General features: G+C 44.0%; 2 protein-coding genes and 1 long non-coding RNA gene across 4 annotated transcripts in view; all 3 read right to left on the bottom strand.

The window, feature by feature from the left end:
- Positions 1-27,100, bottom strand: part of LOC310703734 (craniofacial development protein 2-like) — a 609,970-nt gene that overhangs the window by 390,044 nt on the left and 192,826 nt on the right. The window lies entirely within an intron of this gene.
- On the bottom strand, positions 701-5,981 carry LOC310702451. Its single transcript, XR_014523503.1, has 2 exons — positions 5,610-5,981; positions 701-906 (listed from the first exon to the last, which is right to left on the bottom strand). It is a non-coding gene; the product is annotated as an uncharacterized lncRNA (long non-coding RNA).
- Positions 8,072-24,496, bottom strand: NMBR (neuromedin B receptor). 2 transcript variants are annotated; one of them, XR_014524333.1, is made up of 4 exons: positions 23,635-24,496; positions 12,918-13,266; positions 9,415-11,100; positions 8,072-9,257 (listed from the first exon to the last, which is right to left on the bottom strand). XR_014524333.1 is itself a non-coding variant. In XM_083496290.1 (3 exons), exons 1-3 carry the CDS (start codon positions 24,081-24,083, stop codon positions 10,702-10,704), a joined length of 1,197 nt encoding a protein of 398 aa, XP_083352416.1. In that variant the 5' UTR covers positions 24,084-24,496; the 3' UTR covers positions 9,411-10,701. The 2 variants fall into 2 exon arrangements, 1 of the variants encoding a protein (XP_083352416.1); XM_083496290.1 differs by lacking the exon at positions 8,072-9,257 and having other exon boundaries at positions 9,411-11,100.

The following is a 27,100-nucleotide window of genomic DNA, read 5'->3' on the forward strand; positions in this document are numbered from 1 at the left end:
GAAGAATTTTCTGCCATTCTCACTAACGATGATGCAGCTAGCGGCTATATAGGTGCTATAGAAATGGACATGGCTAGTGCAAGGGGTTTTCTAGAAGGCAACAGCCTATGCTTTGGACATGAATCTGAAATCAGGGCAATGGGCAAAGGGGAAGAAAAGAGGGAGAGCCATTCTTACTTATCTATGCATTGAGACCACATGGAAACTGGGCTGAATCTGTACAGTGCAGAAGAAGCCTCATATATAGCCGCACACATTGCCTCAGGGCAATGTTGTATCTAGAGCTGATTCCAAGATTAAAATCTGAAGCCCCTTTCAATGGGATGGATGGGTCTGTCTTTCTCTAGCCACTCTCACATGTGTTTATTCATCATCTTTCTGTCATGTGCTGTTCCCACCTTAATCTGCATTTTTTTGGTGGGGGGGGGAGCTTGCATTTATATTTTCACAAAATATTTCTATATATTTTTTTCAATCTTAAAACATACATTTAAAATGTACTCAGTGTGTCTTTCAGCTGATAACATTGCAGAATTTGGAGAAGTGCAAAAGCTGAAAAGGTAACCTATGTGATGATCCATATATTAGTCTGGGTGGTTGGTTCACACCAGAATAAGGAAAAAAATGAATTCATCAAGCCTCCTTATATTCCACATCACAACAAAAAGAACCTACATGTATAGTATGCATGAAGAATCTCTCCTGCACATACAAAACCCTGAATTTATTTGTCCACCCTATTCTGTGTTTTAACTTGTGAATATTATTGGCATGGAAATAACATTTTCAGGAATACAAAACGTGCCTCAAAAGCCTTTTCTGAGTTGCAACCAGTGTTTTCCCTTCTCTGCTGCTGCTTTGACACAGTTTTTCAGGGTTTCTTCTCCTTTGCTGTTTGATCTCAACCTGTCAGGAATCATAGAACAAGTGTGATATCATGATGCTATTCAAATCTGTCCGGCTATATAAAGTTGTATCCAATGCTCATCAGAGTAAATCCATCTCTGAAGTTAATGGACATGACTAACTTGGGTCCATTAATTTCAATGGGTCCCCTCTGAATGATACCACAAAGGCACTTCAGAGTGAGAGCATGAAACATTGTCCTCACCCTGAATGGGTTAATGCTTTTCTCCCTGTGTATAGTGCCCCAAAATTCGCTTTTCAAGTAGTGGGAAAGCTTTGATGAGAATTCCATCATTTCACCTGAGTCCTGTGTACACCCCATGTTGCACTCAACATTTCTTGCATACAGAAACATACTTGTGTACGTGCCACATCACAATGTCCTACATCCCATCATATGTGGAGCAGCATACCAGCCTTGTATTTTCTTCCTTTATATTGTTTATCAAAATTCAGTAAAAGATTATTGCTCTCTGTTGTTAAACGAGAAACTCTTCTCCCTCCCTCCCTCCCGCTCATTGGTAGCTAACAAAGCATTGTAGTATTTTGGTTTCTTGCTGAGTTATTGTCTTGATGTCACAAACGATTGTGGCTTTTCATGTGAAGACAATGGAAAAAAATCCATAAAGCTGTTCTTTGGGCAAATATAATTGAGCATTGTATTGAAAAATGATACTAAGGTTGAGACACAAATGAACAAAAGCCAAAGGCAAATTAAGCCAAGGCATTCTGTATTTACCAGCAACATCTGCAGCTGTACATTGTGACAGAAACATTACCCTTAATCTTTCATCCCTTGTGTTCACAACTGAAAGAATAAGGGGAAACACAACAGATTCTGTAATCATTTGGCTATTTCTTCTTTTTCCCATTGTGTTCCATTGTTTTCCATTGCTCACACTGTGGAAAAGGTGACTGCAATGGTCCAGTCTGTCTATTATTGTCTTAGAATCATAGAATCATAGAATCATAGAGTTGGAAGAGACCACAAGGGCCATCGAGTCCAACCCCCTGTCCAACCCCCTTACATGAGCCCCATTTGGGTGTTCTGTTCCCTTGTGGGACTGACACAAAAGCAGAGAGAGTGGGGGGTTGCACACACTAATCTTTGTCACTGGAGCATGGGAAGGCTATTAATTCTTTTGGTCCACTTCTTCCCCTGACCCATCCCTGGCCTGCTCAGTTCCTTTTTGCCTCTGACACCACTGAAGCTTTGACATCAGGAGGGCAAGGGTCCCTGAAAAGGTCCCTACAGTGATAGGGAGGGGCCCCATGAGGTCAGTTCACATTCTCTGAAAGTCAACCTCTGTCTTATGGCTCCTAGGACATCTTCTCAAGGCCAACAGAAGTGCAGCGTAAATGACTTGGGGGAGAAGAGAGAAATATCTTCCGTTTATCTAATCAGAGGAAATAGATAATAAGAAAATAGAACAAGGTGAGATGACATGTCAAGAGGAAATGTATGGCCAGAGACATAGAAATGAAAATAAAGTCTTTCAAGAGAGAGTATAGAATCATAGTACATGGGAGTTCTATGTGCTTCTATCCTGGCAGCACTTATTTGCAAACCCATACAGATAGAATGTTGTTATCAGACCCAACATATTTAATTACTGAGATGAACAGCACCATAGGAGTGATGGCATCTAGCTAAAGGTAAACGTAACGGACCCTTGGATGGTTAAGTCCAGTCAAAAGTGACTATGGGATGCGGTACTCATCTCACTTCAGACTGACGGAACCAGCGTTTGTCCACAGACAGCTTTCCGGGTCTTGTGGCCAGCAGGACTAAACCACTTCTGGCGTAACGGAACACTGTGACGGAAACCAGAGCACACGGAAATGCAGTTTACCTTCCCGCTGCAGCAGTACCTATTTATCTACTTGCCTTGTCCAAACACAGTTGATCTTCACAAGTACATCATCACTGTAATATTGTAGGACAGATTATGATAAGATACACCATGTGATTTGTGGTCTTGCACACAGAGGAACTTCACATTGTATTTTGTGTAAGAGAAAATTCTTCATTTTTACAAAACATTATCTATTAATGCCATTGAACAGAACAGGGCACCTGTGGATTCAAAAGTTTTGCATGTTAGTCGAAAATGGGTGTATAAAGCTGCTTTTGAAAGAAGTATATGCCTCATTCAGACATGATGCTTTTTAATATAGTTGTTGGGGTTGTTGTGTGTTTATGTGTTTTGATTTTTCTTAAGGCAAATCATCTGAAATTGTGCTTCTTATATGTCTGTATATGTTGATAATGTTTTTGAATTTTCAATGTAAATCCAAGATCTGTGAATAGTAAGTGATATATAAATGGAGATGGCTGAATATATTGGCTAGCTTAATATGCTATGATTATGATATTGTAGTCCTCACTTTCATAGAATCATAGGATTGTAGAGTTGGAAGGGATCAGAAGGGTCATCTAGTCCAAGCCCCTGCAATGTGGGGACGAACCCACAGTCCTGAGAGTTTATATCAGGGCACTTAACATGTCCGTTTCTCTCTTGCACTTCTTGTTTTCATCCTGTTGACTTAATTTCTAAAGGAGAAAGCTCACAGTCCCCTCCCCACAACTCTGAGTTTCATGTGCTCCATTGGTGGGTATGGCTCACTTCAAATATTCTGTGGTGCTCTGTTTTCCTTGGTCAGATGTTATTGTTTTTGCAAGCATTCTGCTTCTGCCAAGCACTTTGTGCTCTTTCATTTGTTTCCAGTCCCGGCTTTCTTCCTCTGCTCTTGAATAATTATTGCTCCTCAGGCATGGGAGTCCAAAGTCATGGGGAATGAGCTGTAATGCTTTGTTGCAGCTTATGTCTGCCCTCCGTTGTACTGTGCTTGATTTCTGGGCTAGTTGCACTCCTATCTTATAGCCAGTAAGTGAATGGTAAAAACGGGGGCTCTGTGGAACTAAGCAATGGATATGGTATCCTTTTACTTCCAATCCATGCTTTTTGTAAGCACAAGTTGTCATCTCCATCTGAGGATAATGAATAATTTGCCTCTTTCCCTGCTCATTTTTAAAACTTGGTTCTAAGTAGCTATGTTAATAGGCTGGCATGGCTGCATACTTATAATTGTCTGGTGTTGATGCAATACAGCTTCCAATTAGCTGCCTCAGGACAACATACTGACTCATGCTCATGCTAACAGATCATGCTTAGATCACTTGATCTCAATTTTCCTGAATCTTACAGTGTCCTTTCCTATGGTGGTATTAGGAAAGAATAGGATTCTGCTCCAAATCTAAGCTAATGATAAATCCTAAATTCTGCCCTTTATCTCAGACTCATTCATTTGTTCATTTTTTAAAAATGCATTTTGCATTTACCTTTTCTAAAGATTTTCCAGTGATCCAATTTTCTTTCCTAATTATACTCCCAATAAGACAAATATTTCAAATGATTTCTTTGCTTTCCATTCCACATAAATATATCATGATCTATTCTGTATTAAACTTTGACATAGATTTTTACTGTTTTTCACCATGAAATGAAATAGCCTCTGCTGTGATTTACATTGCTATTCTCAGTTGTTGAGCTCTTTTCAATTTTAGAACTATTGATTTAATCATAAATACATATAATCTTTACTGATTAGACAAAAATCACAGACAAAAGGTCTCAGAAAAATTAGTTCCCCTCTTTTTCCAGATTGTAATCTGTGCTGTATTATTTTAATATATTTGCTAATAAATTCTATCCTGCTCTCAAAATTAACACAGAGGAATAGCAAATGAAGTGGTACCCATTCCTTTAATTACAAAACTTTGGAAGTTGTTGTTAGTCTTAAACACTTGAAATAATTGTGCTTAGCATTTCAATAAAGTGATTCCCAGAGAAGAGGAATGTCTCTATCTGAAGTTTCCAGATCTAAGTTTATGCAAGATATAAGAGGGTAATGACACAGTTGAATATGTCAAGCAGTCTACGGTTGGCCTATGCAATTGTAGTGTTAAGATGCCAAGCTTCTCTCTCCAAGGGAAATGATGAAACATTTGATCCCTTCCTGTGTGCTCACAAAAATCAGTATGGAAGTAAAGGTTCTGGTCAACTTATCCAAAACCATATGTGAAAACGTTATCTAGTTGATGGCTGATACAATTTGAGAAGCAATACTGAGCAACATCAAACAGGCAAGTTATTTTAGTTTATCAGTCAATTCAACTGATGTTTCCTGTGTTGATCAACTGACTTGTTAGATATATTTCTCCTAGTGATGGATTACCAGTTGAATAGTTTCTGAGGTTTTCTTTTAACTGAAAGATCACACTGGTGAAAGTATGACTGAGCTGCTTCAGTGACCTTGAAACGGATGTCAGTAAATGTAGAGGAAAACCATATGGCAATGGAGCAAATATGGCTGGAAAGTATGACAGCAGTCAACAAAAACATTCTGGAAAGGAACAAGTTAGCAAAGTTTATTCCATGGCTGGACATTCCCTAAATCTAGTTGGACGTAACACAGTTGACACATGCCCTGGATATAGTGATTTCCACACACACACACACACACACACACACACACATACAATAAATGAGCTTTATTGATTTTCCTCAGCTTTTATAGAAAGTTGGGCAGTGCTAAAAAAATTCTTGTCTCTTGAGTCAAAAGTTCCTAAACACGTATCAGACACAAGATGGGAGGCTCAAACCAAAGCTAATGCAGCTATTAGCAGGAATTATGCTTACGTTGTTGAAACCCTCAGCCATACTACGATGAAATGGAAAAAGGAGATACTAGATGATAGGCTGAAAATCTTCTGAAGAAAAAGAAAGAATTGTGGGATGCAAAGGTGCAGTCAAGTGCAACATTCCGACAGAGGACTAACGGCCTCCATGTTCTAACCAGTTGCTGTGACAACCCGTTTGTCGGTTGCTGGTAGTTTTGAAAGATAACTGCTGAGTTGCAGTCACCTCAGGACCAACTTGCCTCTGGTATAGTTTATTTGCTTGTTATGTAACCTAAGCCTGCCTTCAGGTACAGTTCTGTAAACCTGAATGAATCTGAGAGTAAAATAGTTTTATATTAACATGAATCACATTTGTGTGTGTATTCTTTAAGAGGGATTCAAAAGGATTTTTAACCAAGAAGGCATCTTTATTAGTAGAACTCAGACGAGTCAGCAACAAGCTGATTGCTGCATAAATTTATAAAGGGGATTGTTTAACTCTGCTAAAATAAACCTTCCCACAAGAATTTGAGCTTATTTTCATGCTTCACCTTTGAACATATCTGCCAGACCAATTTCACAAAGTTAGCAAGGCATTCCAAGGTTTGCAAATTTCATGGAGCATATGTGGAAATATTTACAGCTATTGCAGTTTGTATCGAACACAAGATAATTTTGATGAAATTGAACAGCAAGCATCCAAAGGAGCTTGAAAGAAACTGTTCTGACTTTGTATATAGTGTAATGTTATAACATAGCTATGATTCCCCTGTGTATGTTCTCCCACCCTCCTTAAGCATCACTACATAGAGCACTTTGCCAAATTGCTTCCCACCTTCCTTTAAACACCACTCCAGCACCATTTAATGGAAAACCACTCTGTGAAGTTCCTTCTGCTCTCCTTTAAATGCCTCTCCTTCCTCAGCAGCCTGCCTGGACTCACTTATCACCTCCCTTACTTGCTCGCTTGCCTGCTGTTCTGTCACCAGGCATGAAGTTGATATTACAGCATGATGACCATTTTCCTTACAAAAATATAGTATATGGAGAAAAAGTAGATAACTATTGTCAAATTGCTAATAAATGAACTGTGACCCTGAGAATCCTATCATTCAGAGTTGATAGGATTTGCTCCCTCCCAGGCTGGTGGCCTTCACTGCTGCTTGAAGAAACAGGTACCATCCTTTGACTCTGTGCTGTGTCCTTTCTTTTATCTGCCCTGGATCTTCCAACACTCTGCTTCGTTGGATGTCCACAAGTTCTAGTGTTATGAAAGGGGGAAATATTTCTCTAGTCACTTACTCCATGCCATGCATAATGTTATAAACTTCTGTCTTCTCACCTCGTACTTGCCTTTCCTCCTGAATGCTGCAACTTTTCTTCATAGCGGAAGAAAGCTCCATTCCCTTGATCGTTTTGGTCATCCATTTCTGAACCTTTCCCAACTATATGATATAGATTGATTCCCCCTCCCATCTCTTTACCCCATTTGCTGGTCTGAGGGTTCTGCTGACACTCCCCTTGAGCTAATTTTGGGGCACTAAGGGAGAGGAGGGAAGAGAAGCCCCATTGCACAAGCAGAAGTCCTTGCTCAGGGCTTCTACTGACGGGGCTCATTAGGTGAGCCCCACACACTGACCAATTGGCAGATTCAGCTGCCAGTCTGGTCAGCTTCTGCACATGGAACAGGAGGTGATGTTTCAGACAGCAAAATGCATTGGGCCAGCCCTAGCACTAGTACTAGTGATGTCTGAAGGTGTGCAGATTTTAATTGTTGTTAGGCCTAGATTTTAATCATTTGAGGCAAGCTCCCAAAATCTGTAGACCCAGCTACATTGGCAAAGAAAAAGTTCTGTATATACGTTGTTTATGCACTATAACACTGTGACGCAGATGGTGCTGTGGAGTTCTTTTTTTGCCAACCTCATACAAAGTTTACATAGGGCTTCCTAAAAGAACATCTTTCAGGGTGTCCTGGTTTTTGAAATATGGCAACCCTTGTTTACAACGCATTTAACTGAAACGCTTCTTTGATGTGCCTAGATCCAGTGTTCCCCCACCTCCCGCATTGGTGCATTAGAGGCTAAGCAAAAAGAGATCAGCTCTCCCTGCCTCTTTCCATGAACATTGCTGTTCCTGCCATTGTTGGATAAGGGAGAGGAGTTTGCGTGGTCTGGAGGGCTCCATTATTATCATTTCTCCTCTGAGAGGAGACATAGAAACGTATAACTGGACCCAAGCATCCAGCATCTCTAGCTGCAGCAGGTTTATCACATTGTCTTCAATGGGCCATGCAGCTCAACCCTATGCATGTTTACTCATTTACTCAGAAGTAAGTCCCACTTTGTTCAAGACAGTGCATAGGATTTCAGCCTTAAGCGCAACTAAATCTTTCCAGATTGAGGATTATTAAGTGTGTGTGTGTGTGTGTGTGTGTGTGTGTGTGTGTGTGCTTTGTAGCAAACTTGCTAATAGAGAACAGTCCATCCATGCTTAATTTATTATTAGTAGTATATAGAGTCAGCTCACATATAAATCTGAACATTGACAAACTTTACTGAACCACAAACTACAGTGATGGGGAAAGACAAGACACCATTTTATACCAACACAACAATTAAAAACTTTCCATAGAACTTCAGGGCAATGACAATTCACAGATGTCACGCAGCATGGAAAACCCATTTATTTTGCTCACACTGAACTTGGGACAAGATGTTTGCAGTTCAATGCAGTCAAGATGTGCTCATTTCCTGTCCACAAGGAGCTATAAACGCACAGCTGTGACAATGTTGGTAGCTGTTGTGTTTTTGTCTTCTACCAAGATCTGAGGGTCACACCTTTTCAGTCTCTTCTACTCTCATCATACTTTGCACCCGTTTAGCTCATGCTCCATCCATCCATGGAAAGAACTTTGCTCATGCTGCTCAGGCCACAGAAAATGAAAGAAGAGAGGGGCTGGTAATAAATGCCAATCATTAAAGCTGGCCATTCTTTCCTATTAAAGATGCTGCTTTCACCAAGGAACACTCTGGCCAAAAATGTTTGGCAACATCCCAACACTGAAATGACACGTGCTATTGACCTCAAAAATGCTGCTGTTTACAACTGAAATCCTCTGTGTGTTTTATACACATAAAACTTTGTGAGGAGAAAATGAACTGGGGTGTTGCTAGGCCCACACTAATGCCATGCTCCTCCACCGGCTCCATCCCTCCATTGATGCCATGCCCCTCCAGCAGTCCCACCCCAACACTGCATCCCACTACTGACTCCAGTCCCTTGTGCTGAGTGGAGGTTAGAGGGAAAGGAGTCGAGATCAATGGAGTTGCTAGTGAGACAGAGGCTACCAGAAGAGGTGGCATAAATGCAGAGGAATCTGACAAGATAGTGAAGAGAGAAAGGTAGCAGGGCAGATTCAAAGGGCCAGGAGGACTTAGCAAGCCCTAAAAAGTGAGATGGGTGGATTTAGGGCTGAGAGGTGAGATAAATTGCCTTAGCACAAAAGCTGTCCACTGGAGATATTGCAAAACATTGCTATAGATGGGATCCTGTGGTGAGAAGAGCTCTAATTTCAATTGGTGTGCTGAGTCCACCAAGTGTCTTTGAGAAGAAGAGACTTTCTGAGGATGCCTGATAGTGTCAGCACGCTAAGAATGGTTGCATGCTACCAGTGGCGTAGCGTGGGGGTGCAGGGGGACCGGCCGCACCGGGCGCAACATCTGGGGGTTAGGGTTAGGGGGCGCAAATCCACGGGTTAGGGGGCGCAAATTACTTGCCTTGCCCCGGGTGCTGACAACCCACGCTACGCCACTGCATGCCACAATCCTTTCTGACCAACAGCATATGGGACTATTCATCTAAGAGATGGGGAGGAACACCAAGGCGGGATTTGACATTGCTTAAAATGGAACACAGAGAAAGAGGCATTTAAATTTTTAAGGCCTTAAAAAGAGCCATAGACTTTCTGAAAAATGACGCACGTATGAAATGACCTGCATCGCAACAGAGGAGCCTGTCTGTCAGAGTTAGGTACACTTAACAGCGTTGTTCTCAATGAATTATTTACAACCATCCATTTATTCATTCGTTCATTGTTAAATGACCACAGATGTTCACTGCTCTCTGGTGCAAAACATAATGCAGTAAAACAAATAAAACGTGTGATGGTATCAGATGAGGTTGGAAGGACGAGGAGCTGGCAAGCCAGAGAAATGAAGCAAAGTGAAATAATGAGTGGTGTGGATTTTTTGTAAGCTGAGGTGTTATAAAAAGCTTGCACAGCTCATTGTAGCCGTCAGGCAATCTAGCCTTCTGGCAAAATGATCAAACTTCTTCACCTGTTGTCCACTGCAATGCCTGTTGGATACACCTAAAATCTTAGCATGTGCAGTGGGTGAGAAGAATTAGCCTTTATGATGACAGTTTGCAGTTGGTTAACACTGTGCCCCATAGGCAGAAGAATCAAGAGCCAATAATCCCAGTGCATGTTCCTAATTTATCAGTGCTACCTAACCTAACCGTGCATAATATGTAGCTGTCCCGTTTGTATATATAGGCACTGATCCATCTCTCATCCTGCTTTGTTCTACATGGCTTGTGACCTGAATCAGGATGTATTTTCCCATCCTCATTAGATATGCGTATTAAGTTCAATGGTGACTGGAGAAGCATAGCTATGTGAAGCTACAAATTGATATACATGCACATTAACAGAGTATACATATCTTATTTTCTGGATTGAGAGGATAATCTTTTGTGAGAAGATATTAAACCCAGACACAGTTTCCAAAGCATCCCCACCTTCAAGTTATCATTTAAGTAAGTCAATACTTCTTCCTTTCTTAAAAAACAACCTATCATGCATGTTTCTTTTTATAGTGTGCGTTTTTCTTATTTTATGTTCAGCAATTCCAACCAACCAAATACCTTTTAAAGTGAGGAATAATATTCCTAATTCCTACAAAACCAACATGAAGCTAAATTTTAAAACAATCATCCCTAGATCAGGGACTGCTCATCAATTTTCTGTTTTAAGGAATTTTGATTGGCAACAAAAATATATAGCTTAAACCCTGCTCATTCAAAGCTCATTCATTGCGCTGGTTAAATCACAATGCTATATCTTGTTTTGGGTTGTGTCCATTCAGTAGTGTTGTCATGGTAACAGTGTTCCTGGCATTCTCCATTGAAGTCATTCGAATGGCCGAGGAACTGTGCAGGTAGCTGGCAGATCTCTGTGGACGAGGCATCATGCGACAGCAAAGCTGACTGTTGAAATGCCGCCTGAAGCTCTCGCTGAGGAAGTAGAGGGCAAATGGGTTTACGCAAGAATTGCAGAAGCTGAGCACTCGGGCTACCAGCGTAACAACCATATGGCCAAGTGATGGGTCAATCTTCATGTAGTTAAAGGACCGGTACATGTATAGGACATGGGTAGGCAACCAGCATACTGCAAAAAGCCCAACGAAGACCAGCACAATTTTGGCCAGGCGCTTTCGTGTTTCCATCTAAAAAGATGAAATGAGCAGAAATCATCAGTCACAGTACAATGTTATGCTCCACATGAGCTTTCACAATGCATTCAGATACAATTAGTAAAGTGAGTAGCATCAGAAGCCAATGAAACCCATTTGCATTAATAAGTTCTAAGATGTTTTCAGGTACAGATCCATTAAGCTGCATATTCTACTTCGTATCATCCTACTGTACAGTCATACCTTGGTTCTCGAACAGAATCCATTCTGGAAGTCTGTTTGATTTCTGAAAAGTTTGAAAACCAAGGCGTGGCTTCTGATTGGCTGCAGGAGCTTCCGGCACTCAATTGGAAGCCACAGAAGCTGTGTCGGGTGTTCAGCTTCCAAAAAAAGTTCTCAAACCGGAACACTTACTTCCAGGTTTGTGGTGTTTGGGAGCCAAAACAGACGAGTACCAAGGTGTTCAAGGACTGTATCTTTAATTTCACCAACTGCCTCTTAAAAGGGAGCACGGGGCATCCTTTGATGCAGTTCTTCCACCCATCCCAAAAAGGTCAAAGCGCACCTTCTGCCAAACTTCTGTTAAAGCAGACATTTTCAACCTTGGGTCCCCAGATATTGCTGGACCACAACTCCCATCACCCCCAAGAATGGTCATGGATGATGCAAGTTGAGAGTCCAACATCTGGGAACCCAAAAATGAAGAAGTCTGCATTAGAGGACACACACGGAGGCATACGGTAATTAGACAAGAATCACTGTGTATGCAGCACTGGACCATCCAACAATTGATTATAGACTGATAAGAACTCAGTAGAGGGACAAAGGTAAAGAAATAGCCCTTTTCTGAGGGTTTATTGCCATTTACAGGATAGTTTTCCATTGGCCTAAATAGGTCCAAAAAAGTGAAGTCCTGCAAAAAAAAATTATTGTGGAATAGTGCAGCACATTCTACTAATAACTATAGTCTTATATTAACTTTGTTCACAAATATGAGTATTTTATACAAATTTCATGCAAATTGTATTTCTCCAAATACATTATTCCACAGCAATTCCTCTTGGAACAAGACCCATTGATTTGGGTGGACTTTACTTCTAATGAAGAGCGCTCAAAGCAGTAGCCTATAATATCTGTGAGCAAATTATCTACAGTCCACTGGTTTGTGATCTATTTCCAATGCTTCCCTTAGGGCTGTATAAATTGCCTACTCCATCTGTTTTCATTTTCATTTTCATGAAACCAATCACCATTACTAAACCAATATCTACTCCTCTCATTAAACATGTAATTCAGACTTGTAAAAAGCAACAACTATTGTGTATCTTATTAGCTGGGGTAGGGAAAAGTACAGCAGAGAAATCTGAAACACAATCAGTAATGGGCTCCAAACCAGAATATAACTGGAATCCAGGGGGCCCCTGACATCTAGGAGCCCTGCTAGACCTTTGCAGAGGCCTATTGATGTTGACACAGAATATTATTTCACTGCTGTGCAGGGCCTAGGCACTAGGGGGATCATGTTATACCCAGGCAAATCCTGCAATGGAAGCTGCAGGAACCTGTGAAAATCCACTACAGGTTCAGACTAGTCTAAATTACAAAGTCTGGCAAGAATTCTGCCTTGAGCAAATATTTTTATCCTTCTTTCATTGCCATTCAGCAGGCAGTCAATGTGGTACAGTATTTCTCAAGCCAAGTTGGTGGTGGAGAGGGAGTTGGCTCTCAGGGGTAATATATGAGCAACAATATAAGTAGGAATGCCTTAGTAACCACTTAGTACTTTGAAATAATAAGTGGCCTGGCTTGCATGACGATAAGAGGTTCTAGCTTACATATGGGCCACTTACCTGTCTTTTAGATTGTGCACTGTTTTCTCCAGGCAGATTATGTGCACTCTTAATTAAAGTCCTTGCAATATGGTAATAGTAAACACTAATGATGGTGAGCGGGATAAGGAGGTATACCAAAAGTATCATCACTGAATGGATTCTTGGGTGCAAATCATCCTTCAAGGGATACCGTATGCATTCTGTGAAACTGACGTTATCCGCGTCGTTGATGTTTGCTACTTCAGAGAATACGGCTTCAGGAACTGCTAGCAGAATGGATATTATCCAGATGGCAATAGCTTTGATACAGGTCCACAGGACTGCGTTGGGTGCCTGAATATCCATTGGATTGACAATTGCTTTGTACCTAAAAGCGTATGAGGGAAAATTAGAGTCAATTCTTTTTCAAAGAACGCAGCTTTTATTGAAAGGAGATGGCTTCCTGCAGTTAACAAATAGTATGTCCATTCAAGAGACCTGACAAGACATTCCCCATCTGCTTCTGTATTGCAGGAAGCGGGCGGAATTGGAAGCAGAGCAAGACACAGGGAAGAATGCAACAAATGAACAAGTGACTGGCTACAGAAAAGACATGTAGTCACCACATTTAGCAATGTATAGAAGGGTCTAATTGGCTGGATATAAGGGGGATGCGGGTGGTTCTCCCACACAGGGCACCAAGTCAAAGAGGCACAAGACTGAGAAGATCCATCATTAAGAAAACTCATTTGGGGGTTCCAAATTTCAGCCTCAGACAGGGTGCCATGCTACCAAAATTACCAAGGTCTATGCCTTTGTGAAGTAATAATATAGTAGGACAAAAGAAGCTGCCTTACACTCAGACCATTGGTCCACCAGTTCAGCATTGTCTGCACTAACTGGCAGCAGCTCTCAGGTGGGGATCTCCCAGTAGAACCGGGAGATGCCAAGGACTGAACGAGGGACCTTCTGCATGCAAAGCAGGGGCTCTACCACTGAGCTACAACCCTCCCCCTGGAAACTATGAACATGTGCAGAGTACCACCTCTTCACCACTGAGTATCTTCTGACAGCCTTACCACATTTGGGAGTGGGGGAGAAGACGCTGACATCATGGAACACAACGTTCAAGTAGCCCTGATCTCCTGCTTATTCATTTTATCTAATAAATTAATCCTTTTTAAATTAAATACAAACATTAAAACTAGTTTCCCTTAAGCACAGCTAACGCCAGTAGTACAGTTGGCATTTGACTCGCTTCAAGATGTTGAAATAATGCCATCGCAACCCTTCATGAAAATTCATTACATGGAGGACTAACCCCAGTTGATCCGTAAATTGGTCCCTAAGGACATGCATTTCAGCTTCACATAACAGAGACAAGCTCCCCCGCCCTCTGCAATTATTTCTACCCCAGTCTGGCAAGTGTAATGAAAACTATTTGTCTTCAGCCCTCGAGCAGCAAGTGCCTTTAAGCTTTCTTTTCTTTTTCTTCCTCACATTTTTTATTTGCTTTTAAACAAAAACAAATACACTTTTAAACACTTGCCCAGCGGTAACAGATATGATTAATGATGTCCAGGAATTTGGAGCTGGAGATTTGTTCCTTTTATTAACCATTGTGTTAACCAATAAGCATGTCGATTAGATTGGGAAATCCCCTTAGTAAGTCTAAATCCCCATGTAAATCTAGACAGCCCTTTGCATAGCGTTGTGGGAGAGAGGAAAAAAAACGCAGGCTCCAAAATCTCACATGCTCACAGGAGAGATGCTCTGGTGCCATACAAGGGCAAATAAGAACTCTGTCAAGAGCTGTATGCATGTACAGCTTACAGACCAAAGCTTATGTTAGCAGTATTACTATTTAATGTTCATGAACAGAAGACCATGGTGGTTAACTTGTTTGGTGCTGAAATCCTTCCTTGAAGTATATTACGGGCTAGAGAGGAAACTATCAAATGCAAATAATCGTCCTAAATACTGAGGGACGTACAAAATGCTCCTGCTTATCCAAGAGCGCCACTTAGGAATAGCAGGGGAGACTTAAATTTCTGGCTAACGTGCTGGTACTAAGGCAGGGTGACAATATGCATGCCACAGGCACAAATGCCATTTTATTACACAAAGGGACTGGACTGTTTGATCTGTGGTGAATGTTTGAGCACTGCGGAGTATGTACATGTGGGGGGAAAGTAGCCATAAAAGATGCCCTTATGTCTTCAGTTATTACTCTTACGTCTTCAGTTATTAAGGCTGTGTTCAGCCCTAATTCAGCCAAGGCCCTAAACCTGAGACAAACTGGGCTTATTTGGAGGGAAATGTGCCATGTTCAAGGCTGGTTGAGGCAGTGTTTCACTCCCCATAAAATGTGCATGCTTTTTCAGGGCTTGGAGTGGAATTCAAGGGTCCATGGCTGCCGGCTTTGTTCAGTCGCATTCTTCCTTATTTCTCTCCCTCCCCCACTACAAACCAATAAGCCCATAGCCATCCAGGGCTGTCATGCAGCAGGGCATTGAGCAGGGAGGAGAAGCAGGCATAAGTGAGAAGAATACAGAGAAACCAGAAGAAAGAGAAGCCTACTGGATGGCTGCATCTTTGTGCAGAAATGGGGGGTGGGTGCCTTTCCTGCCAGACCTCTCCTTCCCACCCTCTCTATAGAGTATCTGAACCCTCAGAATGCTGGTGTAACTCCTCCAGATCTTTTCCATATCCTATTTTAATTGTATAATAAAATAGCATTTATAAAAACCTTTTAAAATCCATTAGCCTTGCCCCCTAATTGCTTCAGGGACAGATCTGGAATGGGTGGCTCCCAGTGTGGTGAACGGTAAAATGGCCTGATCCAGGGGCCACAGATGGGGACCACAGGGGGTCTGTGCACAGCCCTATTAATTGTCTATAAAGGCCAAATTAAACAGATTGTTATTCAGTTTTAGGCCCCCACCCAAATAGCTGGGGGGTGTAGCAGGCTGGGTCAAGTCTGTGGGAAAGGGGAGGGTGTCTTTAACTTGTAGGGGCTCCTGCACCAGCTAAAAATATAAATGACATAACCATGAGCCTTTCAGTCCTGCAGAGAATCTTGTCACCAAAGAAAGGAATCCCCCACACAGACTGACAACTGAAATGAAGCCCCCACAGAAAAGCCTGTGCTTGCCGTGGGAAGCCCAATCAGCCAGTTTTCTTTGCAGTGCTGCAAACAGGTCACAGAAAAGGTCTGCTGTGTACTGGAGATGATGGTGTAATCTGCAGTGTGAGTGGCAAAAGATGAAGGGCTCATCAGCCACCCCAAACAGCCCCACAATATGTTACTGTCCCTTCACATGACTGGAATGGCTACTTCAAAGCTGGGAAGCTAAACAAGTTCCTTACAGTGCCCTGAAGCAGACACGGTACATTGCAGACCAGGAAGTGAAAATGTTTCAGCATATCAGTGTTCCCCAGTATGGCTGCTTCTCCGAATGCCATTAAAAAGTTTGATACAGTTGGCCGTGTGCACAGGCTCTTCCAATTGCATAGAGACGAATCAAGCGTCTTGAAGCAGGCATGCTCAGATAAGCAAGATCAATGCCTATCTCCTAGAGACATAATTACTAGCAAAGAAGGTCAGCTCCGCATATCAGTTGCTTGCAAGCACAAATAAATAGCTGAAAGGTGAGGCCAGTCATGGTGGAAAGGCTGGTTTTCTAACCTTGTAATATTATTGATGCCATGGGACCATGCGACATGTTTCCTCTCTGGGCGTTGAAAGGGTCTGTGGCAGGTACAAGAATTTAAAAGGAGGAATGAGATAAAGTCTCCCTGTGATATTGCAGAATGCTGACGGCTAGGGCTGCGATAGTAAAGAGGCTTGCCAAAGCAAATTTGTGGGGAGATTTCAGAGCCGTAGCCTGGATACATAGAGTGCCAGAATAAATGAAATGTGCAAAATATATCTGTTCTTCAGTGGAGATGAACTATTACCTATCCTTATTGAAAGATGCTTGCTGTCTCCTTTTCATTTCCTTTTCTTCTTTCTGCTCACTCAGAAAGTGCAGTACTCATTCACAGAGAAAGAGATAATGCCACATAATATGCTTAGTATGTCGAGTATCTTAACAAGTGGAAACTGCAAGAAACTGCAACAGAATTCCATTTAAGATTCCGGCCGGCCATGCAAGAGGTTCCATTCAAGTCCCTCCCCCACTCAGTGTTTCTGTCTTACCAACAGCAGGCAGTGAACATTCCATGCCCACTGAGCATGCTCAGTCCTTAGTAAACTGTTTGGGGGCTTCCTCCAACTTTTCCCAAACATGTTGTGGGGTTGTTGTTGTTGTTTGTGTGTGTGTGTGTGTGTGTGTGTGTGTGTGTGTGTGTGTTTGTACTTCTGCAGACCTCAGGATTCCCCCCAAGGCTGCTGATAGACCTCCCTCTTGTTTGTGAGTGTTGCTGTTTTAGTTATATGGGGGAGTTTTGATAGGTAAGTGTGTGGCTCCATTAAACAAATCCCTTACTAATGATCTCCGGAGGGGAGAATGGATGGTCAGTTTTCAGGATACTTTACTTAGAGTAGTTCTATAAACGCTGAAGGTTAATTTCTAAGTATACCCATTTTTACAAACAAATACATTTTCCGACAGGATACTTTTGAAGAACAAGGAAATTGCAGGGAAGTAATGCAACCCTACTACCGGTACAAATAAACGATTTATATGTTCATATATAATCTGAAAGGGTTCATGTGAAATGGCTAGAGAAGTGGTTAGGTTCCATCAGTATTCATTTTTTGTGTGGCACTTCGTGAATTTCCATTTCTCAATGAAATTGGCATTCAGCTGGAGGCACATTTTTGATGAGTCATAGCTATGAATTCTAAATAACATGGAAACAAAAATGTAAGAATGTTTTCCCAAAAGGCTTGCAACACAGAAAATGTCCAGGACTAATTAATTAATAAGGAAGTGGGAAAGGAACATGTAAAGAATAATTATATATATATATAAGTGAAAGCTAACAAAACAAAACAAAATGTATTTTGGATCTCATTTTGTTTGGAACATAATGTGAATGCCACTTAGCAAAAATGCCTGTCCAGCTGAATGACAATTTCATACTCCTATTGACAAAATGATTCTGTAGAGTTAGACAAAATCCTATAATCTTGCCACCTGTTAAAACCTTGTTTGGATTGACATTGGTTCTCCATTTTACAAAACAACAACAACAACAACAGTGTCCAAGAAAGGAAAGTATGAGATACAGTACTGTATTGAGCACTGTGAACTAAGGAGAAACTGGGCCTGTTATGGAAATAAAAAAATACCCCTGACTTTATTCTACTCCCCATGTGGCAGTTCATAGAATCAAAGAATTGTAGAGTTGGAAGGAATCCCAAGGGTCATCTAGTCCAACCCCCTGCAATGCCAGAAACTCAGCTAAAGCATCCATGGCAGATGGCTAGTTAAATACGAAAAGCAGTTTCTGGGAGCAGGGAGAAGGGAGAGTGCTCTTTAATCAGGTTGTGCTTGTGTACTTATATAGGCATATATAAGCTGGCTACTATGAGAAGAAGGTGGACTAGGTGTGCTATTGGCTTGATCCAGCAGGATTCATCTTACGTTCTTCAACCTTGCTGGGTATTGCACAGCAACAAAATACCTCTGGGAGGACCACTTCCTGCATTATGCTGTATACAGAGAAGCTGGACCGCTTGGCATCTTGAAGTATCATCAACCATGAGAGCCTTCTGGGCTGCCTGGCAATACTAGAACTAGGAGGTGCAGTGTGTTGTGGAGGCTTCAGTCCTTTCTGGAGGTAAAAGCCCAGAACGTAGTAGTGGGGAACTACTGTTCCACTTCAACACCAATGATGTTAAGGGCACCACAGTTCCATATCTTTGTATTAATTTTTTGTTCTGACCTTCATTGGATCCTTAGAGTGAAGAACAGGTAAGAAATCTTAGTAAGAAGAATTGTGATAAGGATAATACACAAAACTTTTGAGAGGCCATCCAGAGCAGTGTTTCCCAATCTTTCCCCCCCTTCTGACCTTGTTTCCTTCCTATGGCCCCCCATGGGCATAACCAAGGGGGGGGGGCAGGAGGGCAGATGCCCCCAAAATAAGTAAAAATCAATACAGATCAATACAAATCTGAGGTTCTGCCCTCCCCCCAACAAAAGCCTGCCACCCTAACAAAATTCCTGGCTATGTCCATGCCCCCCACTGGTAGAAAGGTAGGTATTTAAATGTTATCATAGAATCATAGAGTTGGAAGAGACCACAAGGGCCATCAAATCCAACCCCCTGCCAAGCAGGAAACACCATCAGAGCACTCCTGACATATGGTTGTCAAGCCTTGTTTGTAAATAGAACATGTTTTGTTTATACTTTTTATAATAGATACAAAATACAATTACACAAAATGATAGGAACATAATGAAATATTGTTGAATCAGGAAAACATAGAATCATGGAGCTGGAAGGGACCTCGAGGGTCTTCTTTCTAGTGCAACCCCCTGCAATGTAGGGAACTTGGCTAATGCATCCATGACAGATGGCCACCCAACCTCTGCTTAGAAACCTCCAAGGAAGGAGAGTCCAGAACTTCCTGAGTGAAATCCATCTTCCATGTATCATAAAAAGTAAACAACGCTTATTTCACCCCAGTTATTTGACACAGAGGGGGAAATCTACAGATACAGTCTAAAAGGCGCACAGGGAGTTCTGTATATATGGGAGAATTTTAAAAAGCAAGTGGTCCTCACTGCACTGGTGCAAAAAGATCTTGACATCTAGAGGAGTCCTGGCTGTCTAGATAAAATACTATAGCCCGCCGCACCCTTACCTGGGAGTAAGACCGACTAAACTCAGTGCAACATTCTTCTGAGTAGACTCTTAGTTATTTACAAGATGCAAGTCAGCAGCACCAGACGACCCCACTTGGCTAGGCGCTGGGGTGGGTATCGCCCTGCGCCCTGCAGAGCTCGGCTGATGCTGCCAATGGGCACTGCACCCCTCGGCAACATCCAAAGGCCCTGATCCACTAGATGCTGGGGGGGATTGCACCCGGTACCTTGCAGAGTCAGGCCCACCGGGCCCAGCACTGGTGGCAGCAACAAGCAGCTCTGGCTCACCCAGCCCTACCGATTGCCACCCCACCACCGCATTTACTTGACCTGGGGGTTCTGGATCACAGGCTCTATTGGTCAAAATGGGAGCCTCAACGATTGCCTTCCCCTGCCGGAAACAAACCAGTACTGCTTCAAGAAAACCTACGTGGCAAAAAGGAGCTCTAAGCCCTAGTGGGCTGCTCCCTTACTCGTTTGTGATTGGCCAAGCAGATGGCCAGCCAATCAGGATTTAAATATATATGTATGATTTCCCCTCTTCACTTCTCACTTCCCTCTGTGACCCCCCTAGCCTCATGCTGTGGCCCCCATTTATGCATTTTTCACCTGTGCCCCTCTTGAAATATCCGGGGGGGGCAGGGAGCCATGTGGCTTCTGGTTGGGGAACTCTGATCCAGAGGTTTTAGTATCATCAGCTTGACCTCAATACCAGGAAAGGTCCTTGAGGTCTGTGGGCACTTAGAAAAGGATGCTGTGATTACTATGACTTAGCATGGGTTTCTCAAAAACAAGTCATGTCAGATGAATCTCATTTCTTTTTTTAAAAAAAGTGGATCAGGGGAATGCTGTGGACATAGAGTATCTTGATTTCAGTTAGGCTTTTGACAAAGTCCCCCATGATATTATTGCAGAGAAGCTGGTAAAATGTGGACTGGATGAGGCAATGGTTAGGTGGATTTGTAGCTGGCTGACTTACCAAACCCAAAGAGTGCTTGTGTATAGTTCCTCATCATCATGGAAAAAAACTGACAAGTAGGGTGCTGCACATTTCTGTCCTGGACCTGTTGCTGTTAAATGTCTTTATAAATGACTATGATAAAGGAATTGAAGGCTGAGTCTCCATCCTCTTGAAAACTGCCAGCTCAGCTTACCCTTAGGATCAGTTTAAGGTTGACAGAAAACCAAGGGCGGGAGACAGCTTTCCCAAAAGAAAAGGCCTGGTTCCTTTTTCCATGTTGCCATATACTATGAATATGGTGATACTTCACTTACCCAGAAGAGAGCTGTCAAAAATAGAGCATCCAGGGGAACAAGAAGATTTGACTCTTCTTGGTTTCCATTCATAGCTTTTGTAAACATGGGTGTGCAGGGCATTTGGCCTCCTACAAGGCAGGAGTCCTTTTGGTATAGTAACACTTGGTTTCTGTGATAATGGCAATTTATAAATGACCTCTCGCTCTTTTTTGAAGGAGAACCACTAACTCACAATGTGGTGTGCGTGGTATATATTGTGCATGATGTTATTTTATTTTGCCTTTCAAAGTTCAGTTCTATGGTTTGCTACTTTGGAAAATACTTTTTTCTTTCAAAGGAAGTGGCCCCACAGTGTCTTCAAATATATGCTGCAACCTCTTTTGCTGCCTAAGCTACAGTTTGTTCAGCTTCAATCAGAAAGCAAGTTGGTGCCAGCATTGTTGATGAACCCTACTTGATGTACATGTAGCAAAATGCTTGCTTGGTCATTGCCGATCTTCGCCACTCTCCCTTGAGTTTATGTATATTATTAATTCTGCCAACCTCATAGGGAGTGAGATTCTTCTTTGCATTTAGGCAGTTGCATAAAGTCCTGAACACTAATGATTATTAACAACCTGGTTCACTTTTTATATAAATGGGGAAGGATGGTTTATATCCCAGTCCTTTGAGTATGGCACAGAACTCATTTCTGGTCATTAATTTCGGCTCACACTGTGTTTAGTTCAGAACAAGAGTGGAAGATTCCATTCCCAGTACATTGAAGAGCCAAATATTTCATAGAACCATAGCATTGGGAGGGAGCCTGGGGGTTAGCTAGCCCAATATTCAGTGATGGATTGACAGACCAAGATGTACCTGCAGCATCCCTGACAGGTGGCCATCCAGCCTTTGCTTAAATGCTTCCAGTGCAGGTAAGCCTGTTCCCCTGCCAAACAGTTTGTACCATTAGGACATTTCTCCTCGGTGCTGAGCCTATATCTTATTTCCTGTGATTTCTAATGATGGATTTCAGTTCTGCCCTTTTGAATGACAGGGGATAAATCTGTTCCATCTCATGCATGACAGCCTTCAAAATATTTGAAGACAGCTCCCCTTCAAGATAAACATTCCCAGCTCTTTAAAGTGCTCCTCAAAGGACTTGGTTCTGGACCTCTCACAGTCCTTTGGACACACTCCAATTTGTCAATGTCCTTCTTAAAAGATGGCACCCATAATTGAATGCAGCACTCCAGATTTGAAAGAAGGCTAAGATCCTTCCTAAGTTCTTTGTGTCCTGCAGTCTGTTTACACTTGCATCCAGTCAGATGCCTCTGGGATGCTCACAAGCAGGGCACAAAGGCAACCATTGGCTTCTGTTTCTCCCCTGTAACACCTGGGGTTCAAAAGTGCACTTCCTCTAACTAGGGAAGCTCCATTTAAGATATTGTGACTGGTGGCCATGTTTCTCCATGCAGTTGTCAAGAGTCAGTGTGCTGCAATGGTTAGGGTGTTAGACTATGACCTGGAAGATCGGGATTCGAATCCCCACTCAGCCATGAAGCTCACTGGGTGACCGCAAGCTAGTCACTATCTCTAAGCCTAACCTACCTTGCAGGGTTGTTGTAAGGAGAAAAGGGGGAAGGAAGAACCATGTACACCACCTTGAGATTCTTGGAGGAAAAGGTAGCATATAAATGAAGAATGAAATAAAATAAGCCCTCTTTAATGCCAGGTGAGTGAGCAAGCCCTATCCTTTGTCTCAGCAATTTCCATGCATTATTTATGTGTGATATGGAAACGTGTGTGTGTTTGTTAAGAGATGCTTCACCTCCAAAGAAAAAATTAAGAATGGGATTGCTACAACATAAGCACAGCCACAAAGGAGCAGCGGTTCATTTCCATCGTCTGTGGTTGATTAGTGGTCCAGAGAAGGACACTGCAGACCATGGACAGCCCACAGGGTGCCTTTCTGATGCTGTGGGTTTTGATTGCCCATCAGCCTCAGGCAGTGGGACCAGTGATGGATGGGAATTCTGGAGAGCACACCTGCTGCACAGGGCCAGGTTCACCTCCTACACATGGGATGGGACCCCTTCCCCTTGCAGTCAAGACATGATCCAGTGTGCTGAGCCTTTAGGGAGGCAGAGGCAGAACTCTAATCCAGCCCTTCTTGGTGGGTAGCCTTACACCTGAGCCAACAGACTAAGTTTGAAGTCCTGCTCCGATGGCCATCTCAGCAGAGCATCCGTGCCTTTAACAAGGGCCAGAAATTCGCCTAAGAAAGCATTTTCCTTTATCAGAGACAGGAAAATTATTCACCCATTGGACCGACCAGGACGAACGTAGAATCATAGAATTGTGGGGTTGGAAGCGACCCAAAGGATCTTCTAGTCCAGCCCTCTGCAAGAGTAGCCTAGGTGTGGGTTAGATGTGAAAGAATGTCTCTCTTCCTCCCCCCCCCCCGCCCTTTAGTCTTTTGTGGCTGGCAGTGACTTTCCTCCTCTCTGTGTCTCTCTGTACGGTTCTGCCAAAACAAATTCCAGCATTGCATGGAGTTGGACTCGATGTCTTTCGTGGTCCCTTCCAACTCTCCAGTTCTATGACTCTCTCTCTCTCTCTCTCTCTCTCTCTCTCTCTCTCTCTCTCTCTCCCCTCCCGGTTGTCTCCTTTCCAGCCTGCCCCTCGCCTCGTCTTACCTGTCGGCGCTGAGGGCAGTGAGCGTGAAGACGGAGACGCCCACCGAGGTGAGCTGGATGGCCGGCAGCAGCTTGCAGCCCACCTCGCCGAAGAGCCAGTCCTCGAGGAAGAAGCGCGAGGCGTCGACGGGCACGCAAGTGAGCAGCAGCAGCAGGTCGCCGGCGGCCAAGCTGGAGATGAAGATGTTGGGCACGCTGCGCACGGCGCTCCTGCCCACGAAGATCTTCAGCAGGGTGGCGTTGCCCAGCAAGCCCACCGCCATGATCAGCAGGTACAGCGAGGGCACCACGCAGCGGATGATGAAGAGAGCCCGGGCTTGCTGCGACGAGGGCAGCCGCTCTGACTCCTGGCCAGGAGCCGGGTCCGCCTCGCCGCTGTCGTTGCCCTCCGCTGTCAGGTTGCCCCAGGCGGACGCGCTGCTGCCCAGCCCCGTCCAGCTGAAAGACATAGCCTCGCCCGTCGAAGGATCGGGGCTGTCTCCGGGTGCCCAGACTTCTGCGCCTTCCCGCACCTCCAGACGGACAGGGACAGAACGATGCGCTCGAAGGCAAACCTGTCTCTTCTTCCTAAGGAGAGCCCAGACAACCGTCGGGGCAAGCTTTCCTGGGATGCTTCTGTAGAAGAAAGTCCCTCCGGAGTCCCAAAGGCTTTCTGTTCAAGTAAGTGCTGTTTAGGTAGGATCTGAGTCAAGAAATCGGTATCCAGTCTGTTGGGTCTTCAGCGAGGTGAAGCAGGCGAAAAGAGTCGCGCGATTCTGCTGGGCGATGCTGGCGGCTCCTCTTTCTAGGAAAGCCTGGACGGCTCTGCTCCTCTCTCCGGAGCGTGGAGCAGCTGAGGTTGGACAGCTCCTGCCGGGCAGAAGCCGGGTTCTATTTTCCCTGCTTTCCGCGCAACACCAGCCCTTTATACGCGCGAGGGTCCGCCTCCGCAAGGAGGAGCGAACAGTTAGAGAAAAGCCACCAACTTGGTCTCTTGGCGCTGAATGGAGGGTGCGGCTCTCCTCCTTTGCGTAGCACCCAAGTTAAAGACAGAGGCTTTCCCCGCGACAGGGGCGGGGGAAGTGACCACAGGAGGCTGAGGCCCCAAAAGGTTTTCCAAGCTAGCTGGACTTACCTGGTCGAGTTTATGGGCTCGGGCGTAACGGCACGTCTAAGGCTACAGCCCTTCTAGGCTCACTTTCCTGAGAGTAAGCCCTAGTGAACTCAGCAGACGTGGACAGCATGGCGCTTCCATGCTCCGATCCTATGCATACTGCCCTGGAATTGACTTCTGAGTCAGTCTGCATAGGACTGGGCTGCAAAGCTCTGTAGGAATGTTCCTTGAAACCCCAAACTGGCAGACACAAGAGTGCCGGGGTGACAGAGAGCGCCAGGCGGAAGGCAGCGCTTTTCAGCCTGAAGGTTCAAATGTCCGGGGGCGGCCAAGGAAATAGAGCTGTCCGTCTCTTGGTGCTGAAAATTACTCCGGAGCCGCTCCCCGTCTCAGCTTTAAACTACAGGGACATCATAGAACCATAGAATTGGAAGGGACCCCGAGGGCCATCTCGGCTGCACTCCTGAATATGCTTTTGGAAGTAAAGCGCCCCCATTTGGAGAAAACATGGCTAGGATCCAGCTGCGAGCCATCTGCATGACACTATAAACCGAGATCTTGCGGTTTTCCTTAGCGTTCCTGGACAGCATTCTTTCCAGTCTTCGCGCGGTGTGTGTGAGCAAAGTTCTTGGTCTTGCCAGCTGCAGGACTAATGCTGTGCAACCACAAGTAGCATAAGGGGGAGGTCATCACGTTTCGTAAACATACATCGGCGCAATCCTATACATTCCTGTTCCGAAGTATATCCCATTAAGTTCAATGGGGCCTTGCTCCCAGATGAATGAATGGCTTTAGGACTGCGCCGCATGTGTTAAACCGTCTTCTCTCCCACCCCCCTCGTTCTCTGCAGACAGGAACAGATTTGTCATAATGAAATACACACGGATTTGATTTCCACACATTCAAACGGTCAGTAACTTTCACCCTGTGTGTTTTTGTGTGTTACGGGTGATGGAGATAAGACATTGTTTCCAACATAAAGAACTGGGCCGCTGAAGTGGTGTGTCTTACCTGGGAGTTAGACACATTGGACTCAAAGGGACAGTGTGTTGTTGCCAGAGTTTAAATCACCAGGACTTCGGGACTTCTTCTCCCAGAATTTGGGTTGTGTGGAGTGGAGACTGTCTTTCTTTCTTTCTTTCTTTCTTTCTTTTCCTTCCTTCCTTCCTTCCTTCCTTCCTTCCTTCCTTCCTCCCTCTTCTACTTTTTTACTGTCAAAGGAGCATGATCCCTGGCAGCGGGACGGGGGAGGCAGAGATGAAGCTGCAGCGGAGGTATCTCGATATCTCACTGCAGCAACTCAGGAGAGTGAAGTAAGTGAGCCAAGCACCACACCTGAGGTTAGTGAGGCCACTGGGGATATGAGCCACAAGGAAGCCAATCCAGTCGGGTGGGGGCAATGTCATGTTGCAATGAAAAGGAAGATGTAGTAGGGGATTAATCGTACACTGAAAGGGGGCGGTGGGCAGCGTCACGCACAAAATCACACTTTACCAACTATGGAAGCGTCTGCATGTGTTGTATATTCTTATACAATAGGAAAGCCACCCTGGAACTCCATGGCGAAAGATAGACAGACAGATAGACAGATGAAAAATAGATGATAGATAGATAGGTGATAGCTATAGATAGATATAGATGGATAGATGGATACTTCTGTTTCTCCTTTGCTGCTATTTTTTATTGCTACTTGTTGGCCTTTCCCTGGTTTTGCGCTGACCTTTGGTTTTAAGCCAATAAATTACTGAATTGAAGTGGTGCATTAATCGGCCGGCACTCTCTTCGAACAGCGCTGCTGCAGGGACGCAGCTCACGGAAATTCATACTTTACTGTTGGAGAACCGAGAGGCGGGAGCCTGCCTGAGGCCTCAGGACGCCTCTCGCCAGGGTCCCCCATCCTTCCTCCCCCTTTGAGCAAACTCCCCTTGCCCGGGGATGCTGCTCTCCTTAGAGAAAAGCTACACACCCAACCTCAACTAACGCGTCTTCATTCCATCCCGTGACTTATCATAATCAGAGTGACTGGAAGAGTTCAAAGACTTCGAACCTCCGCCTATCCATTTCGAACCTATAATCGTTGCTAGATTTTAACACCCAACTTAATGGGTCCCCACGGAGCTCTGGGTCGTAGGAAGCCCTCCTTTGTTATTCCCTCGGCGCTCGCACACCCGCTGCCTTCCTTCCAGACGTTGCTGAACTAGAACTCCCCTCCTCAGCCTGCATGGCTCACAGGCTTGCTGGTATTTCTAGTTCGTCTATATCTGGAGGGAGCCCGGCTGGCGAAGGCTGTCCTAACAGATCCCTTTGGGCGCTTGATCCCTTTCGTGCCCATCTGGAATTGGGGAGCTGGCTGTTGATGAAAGTGTCCTGAGA

Source organism: Podarcis liolepis (assembly GCF_965112155.1).
Source record: "Podarcis liolepis genome assembly, chromosome: 3".
Classification (NCBI taxonomy): domain Eukaryota; kingdom Metazoa; phylum Chordata; class Lepidosauria; order Squamata; family Lacertidae; genus Podarcis; species Podarcis liolepis.

Bases quoted from the DNA above. Each gene is read 5' to 3' on its own strand.
- NMBR (XM_083496290.1), bottom strand. From the start codon at position 24,083: ATGTCTTTCAGCTGGACGGGGCTGGGCAGCAGCGCGTCCGCCTGGGGC. The intron at 13,267-23,634 runs GTAAGACGAGGC...ATACGCTTTTAG, and splicing joins ACTGCCCTCAGCGCCGACAG to GTACAAAGCAATTGTCAATC. The intron at 11,101-12,917 runs GTAAGTGGCCCA...TCATCTTTTTAG, and splicing joins GTGCACAATCTAAAAGACAG to ATGGAAACACGAAAGCGCCT.